Source organism: Rhinolophus hipposideros (genome assembly GCF_964194185.1).
Source record: "Rhinolophus hipposideros genome assembly, chromosome: X".
Classification (NCBI taxonomy): domain Eukaryota; kingdom Metazoa; phylum Chordata; class Mammalia; order Chiroptera; family Rhinolophidae; genus Rhinolophus; species Rhinolophus hipposideros.
The window spans coordinates 50427271-50450237 of NC_138046.1; the positions used below are offsets into that span (position 1 = coordinate 50427271).

General features: G+C 36.5%; 1 protein-coding gene across 1 annotated transcript in view; it reads right to left on the minus strand.

Annotated features, from left to right (window-relative positions):
- Positions 1-22242, minus strand: part of DNAAF6 (dynein axonemal assembly factor 6) — a 35321-nt gene extending 13079 nt beyond the window's left edge. The window contains exons 1-5 of the mRNA XM_081042886.1: positions 22170-22242; positions 15899-16069; positions 12150-12222; positions 10355-10463; positions 7786-7882 (exon numbers count right to left, since the gene is read on the minus strand). Of these exons, the coding sequence (XP_080899012.1) occupies positions 7786-7882; positions 10355-10463; positions 12150-12222; positions 15899-16066 (447 nt within the window). The 5' untranslated portion in view covers positions 16067-16069; positions 22170-22242. The remainder of the gene's footprint in view (positions 1-7785; positions 7883-10354; positions 10464-12149; positions 12223-15898; positions 16070-22169) is intronic.
- Between the last annotated feature and the right edge of the window lie 725 nt (positions 22243-22967).

The following is a 22967-nucleotide window of genomic DNA, read 5'->3' on the forward strand; positions in this document are numbered from 1 at the left end:
CATTAGTTCTAGTGACACACAATAAGTACTCCATAAATATTGCCCAAGTAAATGAATGGATCTTTGTCATCAAGTGAAAAGCATTCTTGTGTCTCCTATCCTAAAATTTTTTTCTAAATCCTCTCTCCTCAACACCGTCTCCTCTTTTTCTTCCTCATCACTGCTAAACTACCTCAAAGAACAATCTGTATTTGTTGCCTTCTCTTCCTCACTTCCTATTCACTTCTTGCTTCCTATTCACAATTCAGTTTTCTTCGATCTGGTGTTGCTTCCTCAAGCTACTTTCTTCCAAAGGTTACCAAATACTTCTAAATTGACGAATCTAAAAGTTCTTTCTGCACCCCAATCCTGCTTTACTTCTCTAAGGCAGCACATACTATTATGGTTTCCCCCATCTCTGTATATGCTTATTTTAGTTTCTTTTATTTTATCTATCCCTCAAATATTGGTATTTTCTAGGGTCAATATATGTGTCTGCTTGCATAGATTCAGAAGTTTCTACCAGTTCAGGTTCAAGGATGCCAGACCATGTGATTCAGAAATTTTGACCATACTTCCTCAAAATGACAGTACCAAAATATAAAATTACTGATTTTTATTACCAAGTAATATGTATAAGAAATCTTACACCCTTATTTAATTCCTGACCTTAAGCCCATTCTCAATCTCTCTCTCTTCCCCAATCTCTCTCTCTCTCTTGCTCTCGCTCTAGCTCTCATTTTCTCTCTACTATAGGGAACTTTCATCTTCAACTCTAATTTTAGTATTATTTGAAAATTTAAATATATCTTTCATAATCATAAATATATTACATCTATACAAGTAGGTTAGCTTTTAAAGGGGTATTCATCCCTCTACCATCATTATGAAAGAATATAGTCATGATATTAACTATAAATGTATGTATATTACTGAGATAACTACTAGAAATTTAATTGAAGGTTTACTGTGCTGCCTGGAGCTGATAATAAGGAATTTTATTACAGCTGAACTATCCTTCTTTCTGCGACACAGTCTGATATATAACCAATCAAATAAGGTTATTATAATCAGAATGCCGACAAAAAAAGGGGTTCATCCTCTAGAATTTTAAATGGAGAAAAGAATCCATTTCATTATCAAGCAACCAAATCTATATATTCACTAAAAGTAAATGAATATGACTGCTTTAACCTTAAGAGAAAAATCAGGATTTGAGAAGCAGACCATGCAAGAAGCAAGTGAATTCTCAGAGGATGGGCAGACACTTGGCTCAGAATGATTGGTAGCCCTTTCTGAGATAAATACTTGTGATAAATACGTGACTCCTGGTTGTGTCTGCCAGATGGTGACTGACTCCTATCCCATCTCTGACTGTCAGCTCATTCTCAGTCAGATTTAGAGATGAAGTAAGGCTCATATCCCAGTGAGGAGGTGACAATGAACAAAAAAAGAAACTTTCGGCTTGTTTTTAAGGCTACATCAGAAAGTCCCCTTATCAATATAGATCCATTAAAGTAGGACCACCAAAATATTATGTATCCATTGTAGCTCAAAAAGAGTATCAAGCTATCTGCAGGCTGCCTTTCCCCTCTCCTAGAACAAAGGATGGGTCATTTGGCAGAATATCAATAACCCTAGCCCTATTCAGTTTTGGATTTTAGAGATAGTACGCTATTCAGCAACCATGGGTGAAAATAGGAATCCCCTGACATTCTTCCCCACTGCACCCATCCCACTTCCTGCCAAACATAGTCCTATGGGGAAGCCAGGCTATCTCCCTACATATTTTTGATACCTAAAGTTCCTTTTCCCACACTCCCCGACTGGCACCCAAGAGGTCAGGTACCTCAGTCAGCCCTGTTTCTCAGGGGTGAGGAGGTTCCCATTCTTTACTATTTTGTTTTGATGACAGGTTTTGGCTACCCCATCATTGTTATTTATATCTCTAAAGCCATGCTACAATCCTAACCTCACTTCATTGATCCAATTCCTCTTAGTTTCCAATAATGTCTCTGACGCCCTCTCAAGAGCTACTTACTCTATCCCAAATTAGTCCCATTTCTGCAAGTTTCCTAGTATCCCTCTCAATACCTCCCTTCTCCAAGCATACACCTGCTGACTGAAATCAGTTCTACTTCATTTCAAGCCCAATTCAAAGCCAGCACTATCTGGTAATATATTCTGACCCCCTCAAAGGGCAAACACAAACTTTGAAAATCACCATCTGTAGTCCCTGTTTTTGAATTCCACACAGATTTGTATTTCTAACAGCCTGCTGGACACTTCCAACAAAATTTCTTACAGGCAGTCCAAATTCAATATAGCCCAAACTTAATATTTTTCTCCTAGAACTTTGTCTTCTTTCTTTTGCATTCCATACCTGATCTCTACAACCTAAACAAATCCATCCTTTGTTTACTCTTAATCCAAAAGTAGTAGACATTAATTGTAAAAAAATGTAGAAAATTCAGATGAGCAAAATGAAACAAAAACCATCTCTAAGACTACTATCCAGAAATATACCACTTTATATTCCCATATCTTGATTAATGTCATCACTACCCACCTAGCCACCCAAACTAGAAATCTGACTCTTCTTTCTCCTTTACAAGTCATATTCAACACTTTCTAAATCATAACAATACTACCTCCAGTATGTCTACTGAAGTCATTCTTTTCGATCCCCATTGTCATAGCCCAGGCTCTCACGTCTCTCACCTGAACTACTGCAATTGTATATCAATTGGTTTTCCTATCACCAGTCTTCCAAAGTCACACTCATCTCCTACTATAATCTCCACCAAATCCTTCACCATAATCTGCCACTAGAGTTGTTCCAAAATATGAATCTAATTGTTTAACTCACTTGCTTTAAAACATTTAGTAAGTCTAATGCCCACAAAATAAAGTCCAAATTTCATGATGTCTTACTCTGCTTAGGCTGCCATAACAAAATACTACAGACTAGGAGTGCCAGAAATACCCGCATGGTCAGGTTCTGGTGAGAGCTCTCTCCATGGCTTGAGATGGATGCCTTCTCACTCTGTGCTCACATGGAAGGGAGAGAAGCAAGGAGAGTAAGATCTCTTATGTCTCCTCAGATAAAGGCACTAATATCATCGTAAGGGCCACACCCTTGTGACCTCATCGAAACCTGATTATCTTCCAAACACTCCATTTCCAAATACTATCACACTGCGGGTTAGGGCTTCAACATATGGATTTGGGGGGAACACAATTAAGTCATGGCACATGGTACAATATTCAAAGGTTTTTACAACTATCTCAAAGCTGCCTATTCTATTTATATTTTATTACTCCATGCCAGTGCATTCTGGGGCTCCAAAAACATCAGGAATTGTTCTCAAAACATAGCATATACTTTCATAGCACTATGCCTTTTGCTCATGCTGTTCACTCTGCTTAGACAGCTTTTCCACCCTAACAAACTATTATGTTCTTTGAATGTCCAGGTCAAATGCTACCCATATTAGGAAGTCTGCTTGGGCTTCCTCTTCTCTGCACCCATATCACTTTGCATATACTTCTATCAAATTCAAATTGCCTGGGTTCAAACTGTAGTTCTGTCAGATTCTAAACGTGTGACCTTAAGCAAGTTACTTAACTTCTTTGTGCTTCAGTAACCTCATATGTAAAATGGGGATAATGGCACTGATTTCATCGAGTTCTGGTGTGGGGATTAATGAGCTATGTGCAAAGTTCTTAATGAAATGCTTGGCACCTAGTAAGCATTACATAAATTGTTTGCTATTATTATTATATTAAGTGAAAACAATCAGGATAAAAACTTTTATTCATAGACTGTAAATGTAGGAAAATGGCTCCACTACGACATTCTGGCAACCTTGCACTATCCACGTAGGCCACTTTGGCAAGGCTCAACGGTGATCTGCCCCAGGTCTTGGCAGAACATCCTGTGATTCTCTTGGAATGAGAAAATGGGCAGTCTTGTGAGACTGTTTCTTATCAGTCTTTCTACCTTGTTGGAGGCACCCTGTCTTGCAGAAGGCTGCCAAGAACCAGTTTCCCCTCCTATTACTTGGTTCCAGAAAGGCATAGGACTTTCTATCTCCCTCCCCTTGGGTATAGATGCAGGCTATAAACCAGATTAGCTACAGTCTAGAGTGGACTCTTCATTAACAGAGTGCTCCACTGCTCATGTCATCTGTCATCTGGCCCCTTCAGTTCGATGTCGTTGTTGTGTGGGGCAAACGGACATGGGGAGCTGACACCATGCTGATCTTACGTACATTGTCTGTGTGTAATGAACTATATCCATTTGATCTCATTGCTTCCTTATTGGATAGATCTATGAAAGTCTGTGCTGCTGCTTATGGACTGCTTGATCTTTTGACAATAAGCTCCTTGAGAGAAGGAGAAACATCTATTTTGTTCAACACTACACGTATCAAGTATCTGGCCTACAGCAAGTGCTCAGTATTTGTTAAATTAGAAAAATATATAGCAAAATATGATAAATATGTATTCAAGGATATATAGTCAAGGATAAATATCAAACCCAGTATAGTGAGAGTGTTGTGGGGAGGGATGGAGCTTATAGAGGAAGAAAGAGAAAATAAAATATAAAATAAAATAAAGCAAGGTAGGGGCATTCTACTCATGAGGTTTGAAGAAAAATATAGACATGTCACCTAGGAGAAAAAAAACCCTCTAGCCCACTTATTATTTTTCCATTAATTTATATGAGTATTTGATATCTTGTAAACTTGACCTTATTTTTTCAAATGAATTGTAATACAAGGAGAAAAAGCCAGCTTTGCTTCTTTCAAAATGTGTTCCAAGGAGCCTCAGTTTTGTTCCTAGGAGTTGTCTCATGGGTGATAGTACCCTTTTAACCAAGGCGGAGGTACTTTTATGTTTTATATGCTGGGCTTTCTTACAGAATTTTATTTGAAGAAAAGGGTTGGCAGCTAAAAACAAGTCAAAACAAAACAAAACAAACCTGCAAGCCACTAGTCTAACTCTAGCTCTAAAATTAATGCAGAGTATAATGACTGTAGTTAATAATATTGTATTGAATACTGGGAATTTGCTTAGAAAATAGATTTCAGGTCCTGTCACCACACACACACACAAAAATGGTAACTATGTGAGATAATATGTAGTCATCATTTCACTATGTATATGTATATCAAATCATCATGTGGTACACGTTAAATATATATAATTTTTATTTAAAATATAATATGTCTAAATAAGGCAAGGGAAGTTTGGTAGCTACAAACTCAGGAGCAGAGCAGCAGGCAGAATTTGGATAACGGTGCTCTAGGCTGGGGTTTAAAGGAAAGAATAGAAGATTTGCTGTAGATATACATATTCTTAACACAAAATTTTGTTAGGACAATTGCTTTGATTTAGGACTCATAAATCTTGCTTTCTTGTTTGGAGTCTGGGAAGAGTAAAGGAAATAGTGGGCCTTGTAAATTTTCCAACCCCATACCAGTCCCTGTACTTAAACAGATTGTTTGTGATCTTATTAAAACCTTCCTTAGCTTAAGCAGAGGTCTTCTTAAAGGCTCTGGGGCGGATTGTTACATGTAGACCAGGTCCAGGACCCAAATAACATATTTAGTCAGCTCTAAGACACAATTTTCCCTCCATTTTAATGTTTCTGATATTGGGATGCACTGCACAACCAATACATACATTTAATATGATAGCATACCTATTTTCATTTGTTATGAAATGAATGGCACATTTACGATTTGATGATGTCTTAGGTTTGAGAAGATGCCATATTGTCAACACGAATAATAAGTTTATAAATTTGAGCAAGGAATATTTGAGGTGGGGTCAACAACCTCTTTAGTCTGGGTCTTACCAGTGGGGTGAAGCAATGATGGTGGATGTCATTCATATGCCTACGGGATAAAATTCAAGCTTCACATGAGGGCTGTTTTTTTGTTTGTTTGTTTGTTTTGGTTTTTGGTTTTTTTGAGAGTCGGCTTACCAGTATACCACAGTGTGTACCGGTCCATAATTATTCTTTATTCTTGTTATACTCACTACTTACTCAAAGAGGCCATGCTATTTCATGCCAGGATACCTTTCCATGTGTTCTTACCTCTGCTTGGAATGTCCTTCTTGGAATGTTGGACACTAGAAATCCTCTCTACCCAAAGATAGCTGATGTGTTTCTGCTTTATGTTACCATGTACCTGGTGGTATATGCCTTTAAATATGTACTTACCATACTGAACTACAGTGGTTTGTTAGTGTCCTCCTTTACTGGAAATTCTTTAAGGGTAATCCACTATTTCTTATTTATCTCTGTATCCCTAGTACTTAGGACAGTGTCTGGTATGTAGTAGTATTCACTAAGTCTTTAAAGATTGAATATATGAATAAAAAGAAAGGAGAAAAAGAACAGTATAATGTGATAAAGTCTCATACCATCAACAAATGTTTCATTTGCTGCTGCCATTCAGTGGTGTTCATTCCTTATCCAGACCCTCTGAACTCCTGCTAGACTTATAATTGTCAACACTAAGTCTAACTGTTAATAATAAAATGAGTTCATTTATGTTAGTTTGGTCTCCCCAGTTGATTATAAATTCATTAGAGGGAGGGATCAAATATTTTTTGGTATATACTTGTTGAGTTTTAGATAAATTGAATATTCCTATTCCAAGGTGTGATTTAGTTTCTATTTTTCATTCAGTATACCTTTATCATTAATACTAATTGCTATTTGCATGAGAGAAATGAAAAGGCCCACAACACTTTTATGTATTTAAGGCCTAAAATTTCCCTAGAGTTTAGAGTAATCCTCAATACTAGACATTAAAAACATAATTTTACAGTAATTTAAAAGAAAGGACTTTGAATATCACTGGTAAAACCCTGGGAGCTAATTACTTCAAGATCACTTGAAACTTTAACTCATTCCAGTTTGAAACATTTCCTGAGGTACTTAAAGTCACTATTCCCATTATGTTACTTGATTCAATATGAATGTCTTATTTTGCTAATAAGAAAAAACCTGAAGTTCACAAAAAAGAGAGACTCAATTTATCATTCGGGTAAGGAAAAAAAAATATTAAGCATCTCTTATGGGCATTTCGGTACTCTATAATGTAGAGTATTGTGAGAGAGGGAGGGGAAAAGACAGATGTACAGCCCTGGATCTCAAAAAATAAATAAGCAAAAATAAGGTGGTTTCATTGATACTGTTGGCATTACTATCATTCTATAGAAACAGTGGCTTCACAAAGAATGCCCTCCAACATGCTGTAGAGTCATTCAAATTAGGAAGCCAAGTAACACTTGAGATGTCTTTTTGGAGTCTTAAATCAGAAGTTCAGATACAAACATCAAGAAAAAATCCTTTTTTAAATTTCCCAATGTAAGCTGACTCATTAAAGAAATACAGACATAAGAGAGAAGACAGATTCAGGGAAGGAAATACTTCATTCTGATTGCCTGTTAACTCATCAGAAGTTAATAACCAATCAGATGGCATGCATGGGACAGAACTAGAAATTCATTCCAATCGGATTGAGAATTTTTGATAGGACTAGAAACAGTGTATTATGTCATATGATTTTATTATGTTTATTTGTAAATCTTATCCATGTGTGTAAAGGTAATTTATTTTGTGTATGTTTATCAATTTTAAACTGTCTATCCCATTATTCCCTTAGTACCTGAAACACAGCATAGCAACCACTATTTTTTTGCAGCGTTGCCTACAGTGTTATGTCTATAACAGGCAGTCAACTTAGCTGAAATAGTCATAAGAAAAATGGGGGAGAAGCTTACCACTAGATCCTCACAACATGCTGTTGAAGAGTCCTTTCTCGTCAATGCTAGGAATACATCCTCGGTTCCCACCTGCTGTTTGTATGTAATCTCATAGCTGAAAAAAAAGTCATTGATATAGAGACTCAAATGAAAGCAATTTCCTATCAGAGAGCAGAGAACTAGAAACTTATGAGAACATGCCATTACAGAAATAAAAGGCCTAAATAAATAAAGTACTTGCAGTTTTCAGGCATATAGCAGAACATAAAGGAATAGAAGTCTAGAAATTCAGTCAAAAATATCCAATATTGTAAAGCAGGATTTATATCATATATACCTCTTTTCTAAAATGAAGCTTAACTGTTTTAGAGTTATACAAATAAAATGGATTGAGGGACTTCTAATAAGTTTCCAAGTATAAGAAAAAGGGAAGGTCATTTCCAGCAAAAAAAAAAAAAAAAAAAAAAAAAGATAAAAGAAAAAAGAAAAAAAAATGGCTCGGAAGGATAGTGGACCCATAACCAAGGGTTTGCTGGATAGATAGCAACTCTCCTCTGCGAAATTTAAACCACAGAGTTAGAAAAATCCGGGTATAGTACCCTTTCTGTCATTAACTGTGTGGCTTTGATCAAGTTACAAACTCGTGGAATCTTGGCTTCTACAATTGTACAATTTATGGATGGGGGTGGGTGTGAATTACATGATTTTTATGGCCATTTCCACCTCGAAAATTCTACAATGGAAACACTGGTAATGTAGTCAGCCCAGCTACAGTATAGTGTTTAGAATCTAGTCTGACAAAATTCTTAGTTCAATGAAAGATTTTCCTGGTATTTCACCTCACACATGACGATTCACAAATCTTTCCTTTGCCCCAAACCTGGGCCCTTAGAGATGGGATGGTTTATAGAAGCAGCCAGCCATAACATACCCTATCATTTTAAATGGAATGAAGTAAGCAAACATTTATTTACAAATGATCTTTTCTGTTTAATTCTACCTTATGAAGAAATGGTAACTCTCTGGACAGGAAGACTAATGGACTACTTTGAACTTCTGACCACTAGCAAATAGGAATGCCCAAGAATGAAAAAGGGATTTCTCTGACTTGGAACAAAACTAACATCAAGTATCTATTTGATGTGGAGTATGTTTTTCTTAATAGACTATAACATCTATCAGGTATTTACGAAGGTGAAGCCAGGTTAAAACAACACAGAAAGGTATAGATCCACATGCCCATGATTCACAAATAGATTCTCTCTAGCTGCTGTTCTTCTCCTCATCTCCAGACACAAGTTTCCAACTGCCTACCATATAGATCTGCCTGGATGTCCCAAAGGCACCTCACAGGCCACACATCTAAAGTCAAACTTATTGCTTCCTCTTCACCTACATTCCCAATGACAGTTAATGACCCTACTATTCACCCCGTCACCCAAGCTAGTAACCTCAGCATCATTTTTGACACTTTCCTTGCATTCATTATATTTAATCAAATACCAAATCTGCCAAAAAAAAAACCCATAAAAAAAACAAAAAACAAACCAACTCTCAAATAAAGATCCTCATGCTTCTCCCTGAGGCCAGTAACTTAGATTAGGCCCTTATTAGTTTTCATTTGGCCACTAATGATTCTTCTTTTGGGAACTGCCTGCCCACATTCTTCACCCATTTCCTTCTTACCCATCAGGACATTTTGAAATATATTTGCATGAGATAGAAAATGAAGATTTAAAAAACTAAAAAAGCAATTTTCTTCATATCCTGACTGGATTACTTATTCATGTAAAGCTTTCATGTTTGTTCTTTCTACAGAACATCAAACATCAAGAAGAGTGAAAATTTACTCAAATTTGGAGCTTGCCACATATGGATGTTTGACATTTATTAGACAATATGAAAAATGAGTGACTTAATTCTTACCTTTCATATGAATGTGTGTGTACTGTATAAACATAACCTAAGATGTATTCTCTTCATTCTTAACATGTAGACAATAATGTTTTAAAATCCCCTTTGATTTTTTTAATGAGGTTTATGGTTTTTTTAACATTGTTTATTTGAAAGCTGAATACTTTTTTTCCAGTTAATTATCTGCAGTCTCCTACTTCTTCTACTTCCAGAACTGACTTAGAAGATAGAAGCATAGGGATGTTTTTTGAAGCATTGAACACAGCTTTACAGTCATAGTCAATGTGGAACGTTGAGTAATTAAATGCAAGTATTTGACGTATAAACATAGTATAATAATTTAGATTGTATGAATACTTGTAATTTAATAGGCTGTTTTCCCACTGTGACTTTCATATTATACAACTAACTGACATTAAATATAAATTTATAATGGAAATGACTATTTTTCATTTTTTTTTAGATAACAACTGAAAGGAAGATCTTAGGTTTTATTATTTATTTCTGTTTGAGAAGGAAAAAAACATCAATTATACATGCCTATAGTGTGTCACTATAGTTTTATCTTTTATGTGGTATAAGTTACTTTATGAATCTTGTCAAAAATATAATGGTATCAGATGACAAATCTAGTTTAACCCCCTAAACACACTGCTGGCTTCATTTGACTTACTCTGGTAGTTCTCTAACATCCCACATGTCATCATGCTCTGCTCTTTCTGGAACTTTATTTGGATTCCAGATGTCCTCATTAGTTTCACCACTGGTTTGAGGAGGCATGTCTATGAAGAAAGGAAGATAAAGCTGAAACTGTTGCCCATTTCCCGCCTTGAAATTGCTCCTGTTCTTCTCTATAATCAGTTTGGGATCACTGAAGTAAAACATTTTTTATTTGTAATCACTAGCTTGTTTTGGTCAAAATAAGCTAAATTAGTCACAACTGATTAAATTTTTAAATAAAATATACAACCCATATATCGTAGAATTGTAATAATAATTGTTGAAAATTTTGAAAAGACATTTAAACAAATAGAAGAAGAAAATAATCACAATCCAACTGCCCGGAGATAATCAATGATAGCATTTGGGTCTCTCTCTCTTTCTCTCTCTCTCTGATCATATTTTAATCTAGTATTTTCCACATGTAGACATGAGCTTTAAAGAAAATCTCTATCACTTGTCCTTTATGTAGAACTGAGCAAGTGCCTGGGTTTCTATATGTCACCTATAAATGTTTAAAAGTAAATAGGCATGCAAAACCCAGCTTATACTTGTTCTAACTATTGGGGCAGCAAATGGAAATCCACATTAGGTGCAGGATATTATTTTGAGTTCGTCTAAGCATCTCCCAAAATGCAACTGATTTTCAGATTTTCAGTTCTGCTAATTCTTTTGAAATCATCTGCTTCTGTCTAGCATGGGCTTTGTAAAGCCTAATTACAGATTTATATATAATGCTTACATATGACTCTTTGTTCTCAGAATTGAGATTAATTAGACCCACGTTATCAGAAATTCAGGCAGCACAGAAATACATCCAAATTTGACCAGTCTTCCATGAATTGAATATCTCTTGAATGAGGCAAATAGACTCTTGAGTATGTAGAGCGATAATAACTGAAATTTTAAAATAATCTACTCAGGCCTCATTTTTATCCACTATTTTAAATATTTTTCTAGATAAACTCTTTTACAATTAGTTAAATTGAAGGGAGGGCTTCACTTCCTTTCCTTGCCTACCTTCTGGTAACTGTGATCATGACCAACAGAATTAAAGCCTTTTATATTTTTAAAGATGTGTGAAATGTTCAGCTCTGTGAAAATGTATAGGCCAAAATGCTGGGAAAACACCCAAAATATTTATTCTAGTTTATTGGAACTGTGACTATATAAGTCACCCCATGGGCTTTAATTTGTGTTTTAATATAAGACAAAATTGTGTAGTTTTTGTTTTGTTTTGTTTTATTTTATTTTGTTTTCCAAAAGACTATTAGCTCAATGGGGGCAGAGACCTCTTCTACTTTGATCTCCCTTGTAATCTCAGAGATTATCATGCTGTCTGTTACCAAATGGCTCAATAAATCTTTATTGAATGAATTAATGGATGAATTCTGTGAAATTGCCAGGATATAACAGGGTGGAAGGTGAAGCTAAACATGTTGGTAACTAGACCCTAAATAATAAGTTATTTGACCACACATGACTTTGTGGTTTTCCATCTCAGGAAATATGGCAAAACATGTGAATAATTCAAGGCAAATTAATTTTCATTACTAGAAAACTGACTTAACTGCAACAGTCGAGTAAAAACAGCATCTTTATATGTAAATGGCTGTTCAACATTTCCACAATTATCTGAGTTCATCTTTAATAAGTGATAGTGTCAGTATTACTTTCCCTATAATTATACTGTCAAAGAAAAGATTATATTGGTTATTTTGACCTGTATACTTTAGTACATAACTTACCTTTGAGCTCTTCTGTTTTTGGTGGTCCAATATTCCCAGGATCCATGGCTCCAATTGCAGATGAATAAGTTGACTGGGAGAAAAGAAAAACAGTTCCACATTCTGCAAGTAATACTTGTCTAACTTATATGACCAGTAATACTTTAAATTCGATAAGCTTTTCATCTAAAATTTCATATTACTTTCCAGTTTAATTACCCATCACTGTTATACAACAGAGAGACAGATGTGCTGTATTATGTTGAATGTGTTTTCCTTGTCTTTTCAAAAAGTATTTGGTTTAATAGACCCTATGGCAGACTTGATCTTACTTCAGACTAAATCCCCAGTTCCATCGCAGTGAATTATGGATCCCTGGGGATAGGGGAATGAGCCATATTTATTTCTTTGAAGATTAGAACCAAGTGTTAGTATAAGAGCATCGACACCTTTGGGTTTTGGCAGTGTCTGGTCACAGTTAGATGGGGGATGGAAGTATTGGAAAGTTTTACAGCAATAAAAACAAACCTCTAAATAGAGTCTAAGTATTTAGACATCAAATGACTCATTCAGCAGTCCTGATTTACAGCTTTTACTTCTTTCCACTGTGAGTATGAAACACTGCCTAGTCCCCCCACTTCATGACACTGAATTACTAGATTTAAACAGCAACCCCAAATTAATAGTGTCAAATACACGCTGAGCCACTACTGTCTTCATACATGTTCAAGTTTATTTTGCTGTATTCTGCACAAGCATATGTACCCCACAGGACTGTCCCTGAGAAGAACAGCTTTCCTTTTTCAACTAAGAATAACACATATTACAGCATCAGTATAGTGGCAACCACTTCATTGGTCCCTCTTAAGGGTTCTTTGATATTTCAAGAAAATCCCGATATTTTACTAATTGTTCTTGCTAATGTCACACTGCGCTGCAATGCACTCCATTGCTGGCAGTCAAAAATTTCTTATCCCCTTGGATCTTGGAAAACTCTTCTTTCTCAGGTCCCTGCACTAATCTTGTGACTTAAAACATGTATGAAAGTTATAATGTCCTGTTTGGACAGAAGGAATAGTGTCTACCCTTGAAAGATGGTGGAAAAGCTCACCTGGGTCTTTTTATGCTAAATTATTCCAACAGCTATAAATGAGAAATTAATTTATAACATTTCAACAGTTTCTGAGACAGTCACTATTCCTTTCCGAAAGGTGCTTCAAATGGGCGCTGTATGTGGTTAAGTTGTTACAGGCATTTTTACGGAAAAATCCCAAGATGGTATTCTGTACATTTTTTTTTCTTTTTAAGCATTAAGATCATATAAACTTGTAGTGCTTTTCTTAAATTATTAATCACCAGAATACTAATAGTCAATCAGGGTAAAGCATTTCTTGGAACATGAGGGCCTCTTGTTGAGTGCCTCCTTCTACAAAAAATTAACATCTGTAGAAATAAAACTTGAACATTCCTGACCAAAAAATGGTATGGACAGTGATGATTGGATCAGTATATCAGAACACAGGGGGAGTTTCAGTTTATTAACTTAATGAAAGTAAACGATTAAAAATAAAATTTTCAAGTGAAAAGATAGATCAGGATAATAAAAACATTAAAAACCATCTGGCAACTGTTTTCTATAAGAATATCATTTCAGCCTTTACCATGAATCCACCTCCTATTATCTGAGCAATTTATCATTGCAAGTCATGCCATTTTGCAATATGTAAGAGAGTTAGAACATCCTTGTTAGGACGTCTGTGAAGAGTGGTGAACCGTATTTCCCACAGGGTTTAAGATCCCCTTATGAGTTAAAAAAAAACAACAACAACAGACATAACTGTCTTTCGAATCTCCCAGATTGATCACAATTAATAATGGCCATAGTATAAATGAACCAATGTGTATGCAACAGTTATGCTGTTTTCAGGAGTGTATTTTCAAAAACACATCACTCTTGCAATCATTTTACAGCTCCTAAGATTCATACATGCTCCCAAGATTAACACATGCTAATAAATGTTTCTCTCCTGGACAATTTAATAGTTCATTAGAAACATTAATTATTCTCCCACTGTTCTGATAATCCAATTCTATACCCTCTAATGATATCTCCACTGTGGTGTCTGAATGACCAATTATTTCAAAATTGCTTATAACCCAGATATACAGAATCCAATACTACCATAGTAGTTTTCCTCTATAAATTGTACAATTTGGTAAAACAATCCTAGTCTCTCTATTCTCGTAAGCACTCATCTTTACCCTAGAAACACCTCTAGATGCAAATAAACATCTTCATACTTAAACACCAAAGGGAAGCTGCTTTGTAACCAGAATAAATCCTTATTTCTGAATCTGTTCCAATTAAAAGTTCCACTTCCACTTCCCTTTGTTCAAGATCAGTGTTTCTCAAATACTTAATATACTTTTTCTGTTTGACATAACCCCACCTTTTGGAGGACGTATCATTCTACTTCAGCTAAGGTACAGAAAATGAGCTTGCCTTCCCAACTGCATTGATCCATTGCTCCTTTTTCTCCTGCGTCTTTCTTGTGTGTGTGTGTGTGTGTGTGTGTGTGTGTGTGTGTATTCTATGCTGTTATTAACATCCTGTTTTTTGGCCTCTACTAAGACTTTTCCCTGACTCAAACTTCTTGGTTCCTGATCTTGGCTCCAAGCTGATTCAGTTCCCCCTTCTACAAATTTTATTTCCAGTGCATGTCTTATTTGATTTGGCCCTCTTCCACCTAAGCTCTTCCTGGAGGACGGAAGCTAAATCTAGTTTCAATCCGAGCCACTAAATTTGTTGCCTGTTCAGATTATACTTGTTTTTCCACACAATGGCAGAAAAGAAAAGAATTTTGGGAGGAGCAAATTGATATGTATTTTCATGGGAGATGGTTTGCTCATGGTAAACTGGTCATAATAGAGAAAAACTGCATTAAAATAAGTTAAAGCAAATCGATATGTTCTGCTATAGTGTGAGATTTCTGCCTCAAATTTCATTTGCCTTCACACAGGCAGTCTAATAGCCAAGGTTCACTGATATTTAAGGAGTAGGAGAATGGAGGAGAGAGGGTTACATAAAAGTATTTTGATTATACTGGGAATACTAGCAGTGACTGTGGAGTGGCCAAAGGTCAACTCATGGAATTCTCCTAAACAAAATGAAACCTATCTTTTTGCTGCAAGCCTCCCTGGGGTTACATGTCCTGCCCCAAATGCTATTCAACTACGTAATTACATTGCACAGCTCTATGTGAGGTGGACCCGGATGCCAATTTTAGTAGGCTGCCGCTAGTTTGTCCTCTTATTTGGCTCAAAGTATTTTCTGTTCTGCTTTCATGTGCAGACAAATAAAAAAATTAAGGGGATTGGATTTGGGTGGCAAAATTAATGCTCTATTAAAATTGTTTGTTTTATGTAAATATTGTCTAGGCTTAAAAATCCTAGCTATCACTCTTTGCAATGGTTGTCAAGCATTCTTTGGCCAAAAATATAAATGACAAACATTTTGAAATGTGGTTATTGCTACCATAGTTACAGAACGATTTTCCTATTTAGCGTTCAGGTAGTTTAGAAAAAATGTAATTACGTTCGCTAGAAATGTACTAGAGATTACACTGTCCTGCATAATCAGGCCTGCAACGTCCTGTGAATGTATTGGATGACACAGCCCCACTCCCACAGCAAGGTTGGAACAAGTTGTTCAAATATAGTTTCACAGTGTATTATGAAAAGAACTAATTTATTTGTGAGTATACACCCACCTGTCCGGATGCAAACTCATCCTCTTCTTCAGGATAAAGTAGCTTAGACAGAGCTTGCAGTGCTGAAACTGAAGAAACAGTTTCAGTGTCCATATTTTCATATTCTGTACTTTCAGTCTCCATTTTTTCAATTTCTGTATTTTCAGATTCCATATTATCCGATTCCATATTCTGAGGAAGAAGAAAATTAGAAAGAGGTATTTTAGTTTTTAGTTTTCTATTTTATTTAAGACAGGAAGTGGGTTTTTTTTTTAATTTTTAGTTTTTGGTTGTATTTCCCTTCTTTCCCTTGGTTGCTCCATTATCTCTATCCTTCCTTGAAAATCCTTGCAAACTCCTTCAGATATGGTATATATTTCGCTGACTCACAGACCTGGAGCTGCAAGTAAACTCAAATATTCAGCTTACTTTACTGAAACTTCACATTCAAGCTAACAAGCATTTATTGAGCACCTACTATAGTGGTTCTCAGGTTTCAGTGTGCTTAAGAATCACTTAGGGTGTTAAAAATGCAGATTCTCAGCCCTACCTCCTGAGAAAGTGGATGTCAGTGTCATATAGAATGTACATCATTATTTGGAAACATACCTGTATAGACTACCTTTTTATCTGTCTCATTTATGCTATCTAGGCTATATATTCCATTTAGTGAACTGAAAAGAATGTTTGTTGAGGGGGGGTGTGACTCAAGAAACTTACTCACTTCACAGTTTTGCAGACCTGTACCTTCTGCTTTATTTAAAATTTTAATTAACTGTCGATGATACCTAGCTTTATATTGCCATTTGAGAACCCTAATGCATTGATTCATTGACTTTAGTGGAAGTTCACGCAAAGCAAATTGTTTTTTCTGATTGTAATAATGATACTATATAAATCAATTGTGGAAATTTTAGGAAATAATACATTAGCAGTGTAAATAAGAAAATCACAACTACCTATAACCCTATCAACCAGACATCAGTCTTTTAAATAATCTCTACAGTTATATTTGGAGTAGGAAATCAGGATGTTTAAAAATCTTGGAAGTGTCAGAGTTGAATGAATAACTTGAATAAATACTGCAGAATTAGGCCTATTGTTAGTGACTCAGGCATAAATATAATACGAATATTTTCTACACTTCTGCTGATATTTTTAAACATTATTTTATAATATCATTTCACAGGAAACATTACTGCTTTTATTAAATGACCCACTAAAAATTTTGCATTGCACCTGGAACAGGAATACAAAGGGATTCTCAAATGTGTACGGGTACAATCACCTATTAAAATCAATCTGTTTTACTATTATGTTTTAACATTATTTTTGACTTTCTTTTTTAAATGGAAAACTGATTTTAATGCTTAATAGGAGATGTCAAGGGTATGAAACAAATGTTAGGTTGCCCTGTACATCTAGCATGAAGGCAGTGCATCGTAGTGGTTAAGAGTGAGGGCTTTGGAATCACGCTGCCTAGATTTGCATCTGTCGTTTACTTCCTAGCTCTGTGACTTTTGGCACATCATTTAAACTTTCTATAACTAATTTTCCTTATCTATAAAATGGGAATAATAATGTTGCAACCTCATAGGGTTGTTACAAGGATTACGTAGCTTAATACACGTAAAAGATCTTGGAACAGTGCCTGGCACATATTAAGCACTCAGCATTTATTAGCTATTATCGGTCCTTTAAAAATTTAATTTTGTTGGGCATGAATATTACTTCTAATGATATTGAATGAGTTAATAATAAAACTCATTACATTGGAAACTCATTAAATTGGAAAAGGTGAAAAAAGAGATGATAAAACAATCTTCTCTCATAGTATGGTCTGGTAGTCTGCTATGGAAATGAATAATTGACACATATTAAATTTTTTTTAAAAGGTTTCTGTTTATATTTTAAAAGTCCCAGTTGATTATGTGTTCATTAAATATTTACTTAGCATTCAAAGCAAAATTTTGAAACATTTTCTACCTTTGACAACAAAAGGGGGAAATGGATCCAAATATCAGATGCAATGATATAATTAATATTTTGAGTTGAGACTGTACAAACAGTGAGACTTTAAAAAAACAAATATCACAGAATTGTTTTATTATTTCAGCATTAAGTACCTTATAAAATTGTTGTGATGGCCATATTATGCAACGTAGGTGAAAGAGTTCGCTAAATTTGAAAAGCCATGTAAAAATATCATTATTGTCTGGCACAAAGTGCCAAGACTCACAGATACCTGATGATGAGGCTTGTGTGAGAGCTCAGTGGTGGGCTGGTGAGAGGGGAATAAACTGGAAGCAGTAAAGCTAACTCAGAAGCAGGGTATACAGAAGGCCCAAATGTAGTGTTTGAGATAGCAATCAGAACTGCTGTTTATGCATTCTCATCTGCTTGGCAGGGACATGGCAGTGGGAGTTTTGGGGCATGAGCAGAAAGTTTGAATAGTTGTGGTTACAGGGAAGACTAGTGTGAAGTAGGACCCTGGTCCATAGGTGGGGTATATGAGGCAGGGTCCATTTCTTCAGGATTGTGAGGGAGTTGGTAGCTAGATGAAGGTGCAGAATAGGGCAGGGCTCAACGTCACAGCTGGAGAAGAGAAAATGAACCAGGCCCTGCATCAAAGGCTTTGTCATGTTACATGGGCAGCCACAGCACAGGTTATAAAGGAAGTCTGTGATTAAATGGTACACTGGATACTGGATTCAGGGAAAACAGGTTAATTCTAAACCCCCACCCGCTGGGAAGGAGCTCTGGCCTGGTTCTCATTTAGTGAGAGGCAGGGCATCATGGGCAGTAGGAAGCTACACCTATAGGCTAAACAGCTTCAATAACTGCAGCTGGCATATAGTCAGCAGTCAATGAATACTGAATGAAGCACGATGAAATTCATACGAATGCTATATTTCAAAGTAGTCACCTTGGAAGGTTACACACTAATGTAAATGATGCTATCAATGCTCAAAATATTTTGGAATTGCCTTCATAAGTATCACCCCAAAAATAGGTATCATTATGGCATCACTCAGTTTGATTACACATTAGGTTTGTCTCCAAGTGATTTCTAGGTATATCTAGATAGCACATCTATTTTCAAAATATGGAGGTTTGCTACTTTTAGGATATTCAAAAGAATATGCTATAGGCCTGAAGGCAGTTCTAAAAGAATAGTTTCAAAGGTAATTTGTGCACTAACAACAGCATTAGAGTAAGTGGATAGCCTCCCAAGGTGACAGCTTTGAAGGGGTACCACCCGTTGGGATGTATATGTTTGTGTGTATTTGTTAAACAAACCATTCACAATAATTTGTAGTAACACTCTATGTATCTGAAGCATACTACAATTTGGACTTCTTAAATTCCAGGTTATGCTGGCATAGATTCATACTTAGCTAAATTAGAGTAGAAATATCATAGTAAAATTGGCACTTTAGCAAAAATAATTTTAACAAGGCAACTGTTATAATAATCTGTAAACACAAAATAATAAACCATGACAAGTTTGTCGATATTGTATTTTGAGAAACAAAACAATCACCAATACTTTGTGAATAACTAAGTAAATAGTTCGAAGTATCAAAAGAGAAAAGTAATGTGAATTTTTGGGAAAATATTTTAAATTCAATGGAAATGAAGAGTCTACTAGGTTTTTTAGAAGTTTAACAAATTAAGACTAATTTACAAACTATACTAAAATATATTAAAGTTCATTTGACACAAACAGATAACATTGGAAAAACTAAAGCAAGATGCCTTTTTATGAACCCTGCAGTGTTATTTCTTTGTAGGGCTATCTAATATTTGTAAATTTGATATACATTAAGTTCAGCTTGAGCCTGGTAATCAAGGTCCTTCAGGATATAACCCCAACCTAATTTTCTGTCCCTCCCTATTATTTTCCTGCATGTAATCCTCATTCTGTTAAAAACTGAACTGCTTATTAAACATACTCAATAATATTCTGCCTTTGTACCTTGGAATATATTCTTCCTTTTTCCTAGACTACTCAGGTAGCATAGTGTAGTGATAATAAATAAATAAATAAATAAATAAATAAATAAATAAATAAATAAATAAATAAATAAAAGATTCTAGAGCCACACTGCTTATGTTTGAATCTGGCTTTGCCACTTAAATAGGCCAAGAATAAATTTAAACTAAGGAAAATTTAAGTAGGAATTTCATTAAAAACAATATATATTGCTAAGTCTTTTGTTTGAGACTTGGTTATTCAGAAAATAAATCTTCTAGGCCCTTTGTAAAAACATTTCACTCACTCTCCTTTGTTATGCCAATTCCAATGGCAGCATATTCTAGACATAGCCTTTGATTTTCCCAGACCAACCTGAGCCTTACAGCCTTCATAAATAGACGTGTGACTGGGGGACCTCTCTTGGTACTAGATACAATGAGCTAAAGAAACTGACCCTGCAGAACCGGCTCATTGCCATAACAATGGAGCCAGTTAGGGACTAAACAAGCTCAACCTGGATAGTTCTAGACCCAAGGTACTGAACCTGTTTGTGAGGGCTAGGATCATGCTTTCTATTGTATTTATCTCCATTCACAGTTTCACTGGGGATGGCTCTTTGACTTGAACTAATTGGAGAGAAGTCTAGGTTAAATTAGTGAAAACTGTGAATTTTAGACTATTAAAAAAGTAATGATATTTTATTAATTTAAGTGTATATAGAAAATATAATCAGAATAATAGAGAATCACCAAATAGTATCCTTTGGGAATGTTAATTTAATAGGTAAATCCATGTCCCTTTGTAAAGTACAGACTGCTTATAGCCAAATGATTTCAAAGTATTCAAAATCCATTTACTCTCTTAAATAAATTTGGCATTTCTTCTGTAACTTTATTTACACAATGTCTTACTTAGGAATACCTGTATTGAAGTTCTTCTGAAAACACACACACAAAAACATCATCTCTGCCTATGTCTGAATTAAATTATAATGTACTGGCTAATTGTTTTTGCTTTTTACATTTCTTTGACAGCTATACACATCAATGATTCCCTTCCTATTAAAAATAATTCATTTTCACATTGTTTTTACAATACCAAGAATGCTTTCCTTTTGTAGGTCTCTAATTTTCACTCCCATCAAAGGTATCAAGTCATAAAGAATTATGGGGACTTAACAGACTTTTTGTTACTGATTTAAAATATGTTTAATGGAAGATGATTTTTGAAAGTACCTGGCATTTTGCATAAACTTAAAGGTCAAGAAATAAGCCTCTTTTAATTTAATATTTCCTCTATTATTCTTTATTTTAGCCAAACTTAACATACTTGAAAATAACTCTTTCTTGTTTCTCTGTCTCATTCTCACATTCCACTTCTATCTATTAAGGAGTTGAGACAGCAAATTTTCCTTCACTACCTTGAAAAATTTTTCCCCAACTCAACAAGCCTGTCTTCTTCATTTCTTTTGGTAATGGTCTCTGTTCTGAATCCTTGCCACAACAGGAGAAATTATTAGGAGAAATGACCCCTATCTCTCTGGTCAAACTCGGTTTTCTCCCGTCACTCAGATTTCACATTGCCAGTTTCTCACCTGCTAACGGGTACAGTCCAACGACTTGTAATCCTTACTCTCTCAATCAGCCCTTGGCGAGTAGCAGGTTTGGTAGGTACAAGTAGTCTTTGTACTGCACACTCCAGTCCACTAAGTGTGGCCTGACTGCTTCTCACTTGTCAAGGGATCTGATCAATGTCCGTTGTAACCCTCCGGCAACAGCCTTCACATTCTCGCACGCACATATAAATAACATTGTCTCCGTAGCGAGTGACGCAGGCCAATTTTTTCACTCTGAATAGCGTTATAACCCTAAAAAATAGGTCCCATCCGAGGCATGCTGGTCCAGAATAAATCATGCCTACACATGTAAAAGAGAAGGTGCTCTGACATTGAGCACCCAAATCTACCTATAAGGAAATGTTTTCACTCTCAACTTAGTATTAAAGAATACGTGCGTGTGCGAGTGGAGTGAAAGGTATTGGAAAGCCTTAACTTGTTCATTTTCGCCTTCTGCCATTCGATCAGCATCCATCCCCTATATGGTAAAACTGCCGCATCGCTCATTCACATCCTGATAGACTGAGTTTTGTTAAAGTGGCTAGGACAGGGGAATTTAGGGTCCGTTCTACCCGCAAGTTGTGGCTTTTTTTGGTATTTATCAGAGTTGTAAGTATCTAGAGTTCTCCCTACTTTCTCTGAAAGCTACGGAATCTGAGGACCCCTTCTTTCCCACTCCTAATGTTTGAGTTCCTCACCTGGGTCAGTTTTCGGGTCGCTGGCTAGGCTCAGAAAACACACCGCCGGGAGCTCTGCGTCTCTCTGTTGCCTGGGTAACCGCGTTGATTTCCCCCCACCCCCACCCACGACCTCCGGGTTCCCGCTTGACTTTCCTGGCCAATCATGGAAGAGTCTCTTTTGAAACAACGCCAGAATCAACCAATCCGAGCGCTTGCCAGTCGGGGTCAATGGCTGCCCTTTCCAGTTTGCTAGCCGAACCCAATTAAGCCTCGGTCTCGGTTAGCGACCCTCCAGCGGGAATATGTCCACTGTGGAGGCAGCTTCTTTCCGGCCCCAGTCGGTCCCGGCCTGCCTCTCTGGCCGCTACCCATTTACTTGGGGGGCCCCGGTAGCGATTGGCAACGGCGGCAGCCACCAAAGTAAGTTTGCGGGGTTTTCGTTTGTCCAGGTCTTCAGAAGGCTCGCTCTTCATTACGCTTTTGCCACACGTGAATTCCCGGTCGGATGACTCCGGAGCGGCAGGGACCGATGGGTAGGCTCGGTGGCCCCGGGTTTGAGAGGTTTTGCTGCCGCTCTACACGCGCCGCTCACACCCCCTCCCCGCCCTCTGTGACAGAAACACGTGCTGTGCTGTCTGGCTTCAGCGTTTGTGTGTGTAGGGTGCGATCGCGCTTCCCCCTCTCCCCAGCTGCTGCGTGCAAGTTATCTGGATCCCGAGCCTCAGGGGGAGCACCCCTTAGTCCACTACGCGGGTCCTGTTAGCCACAGGCTGCAGCTATGCGTCGCTCTCACTCCCGGTGACACCGTGGAACTCG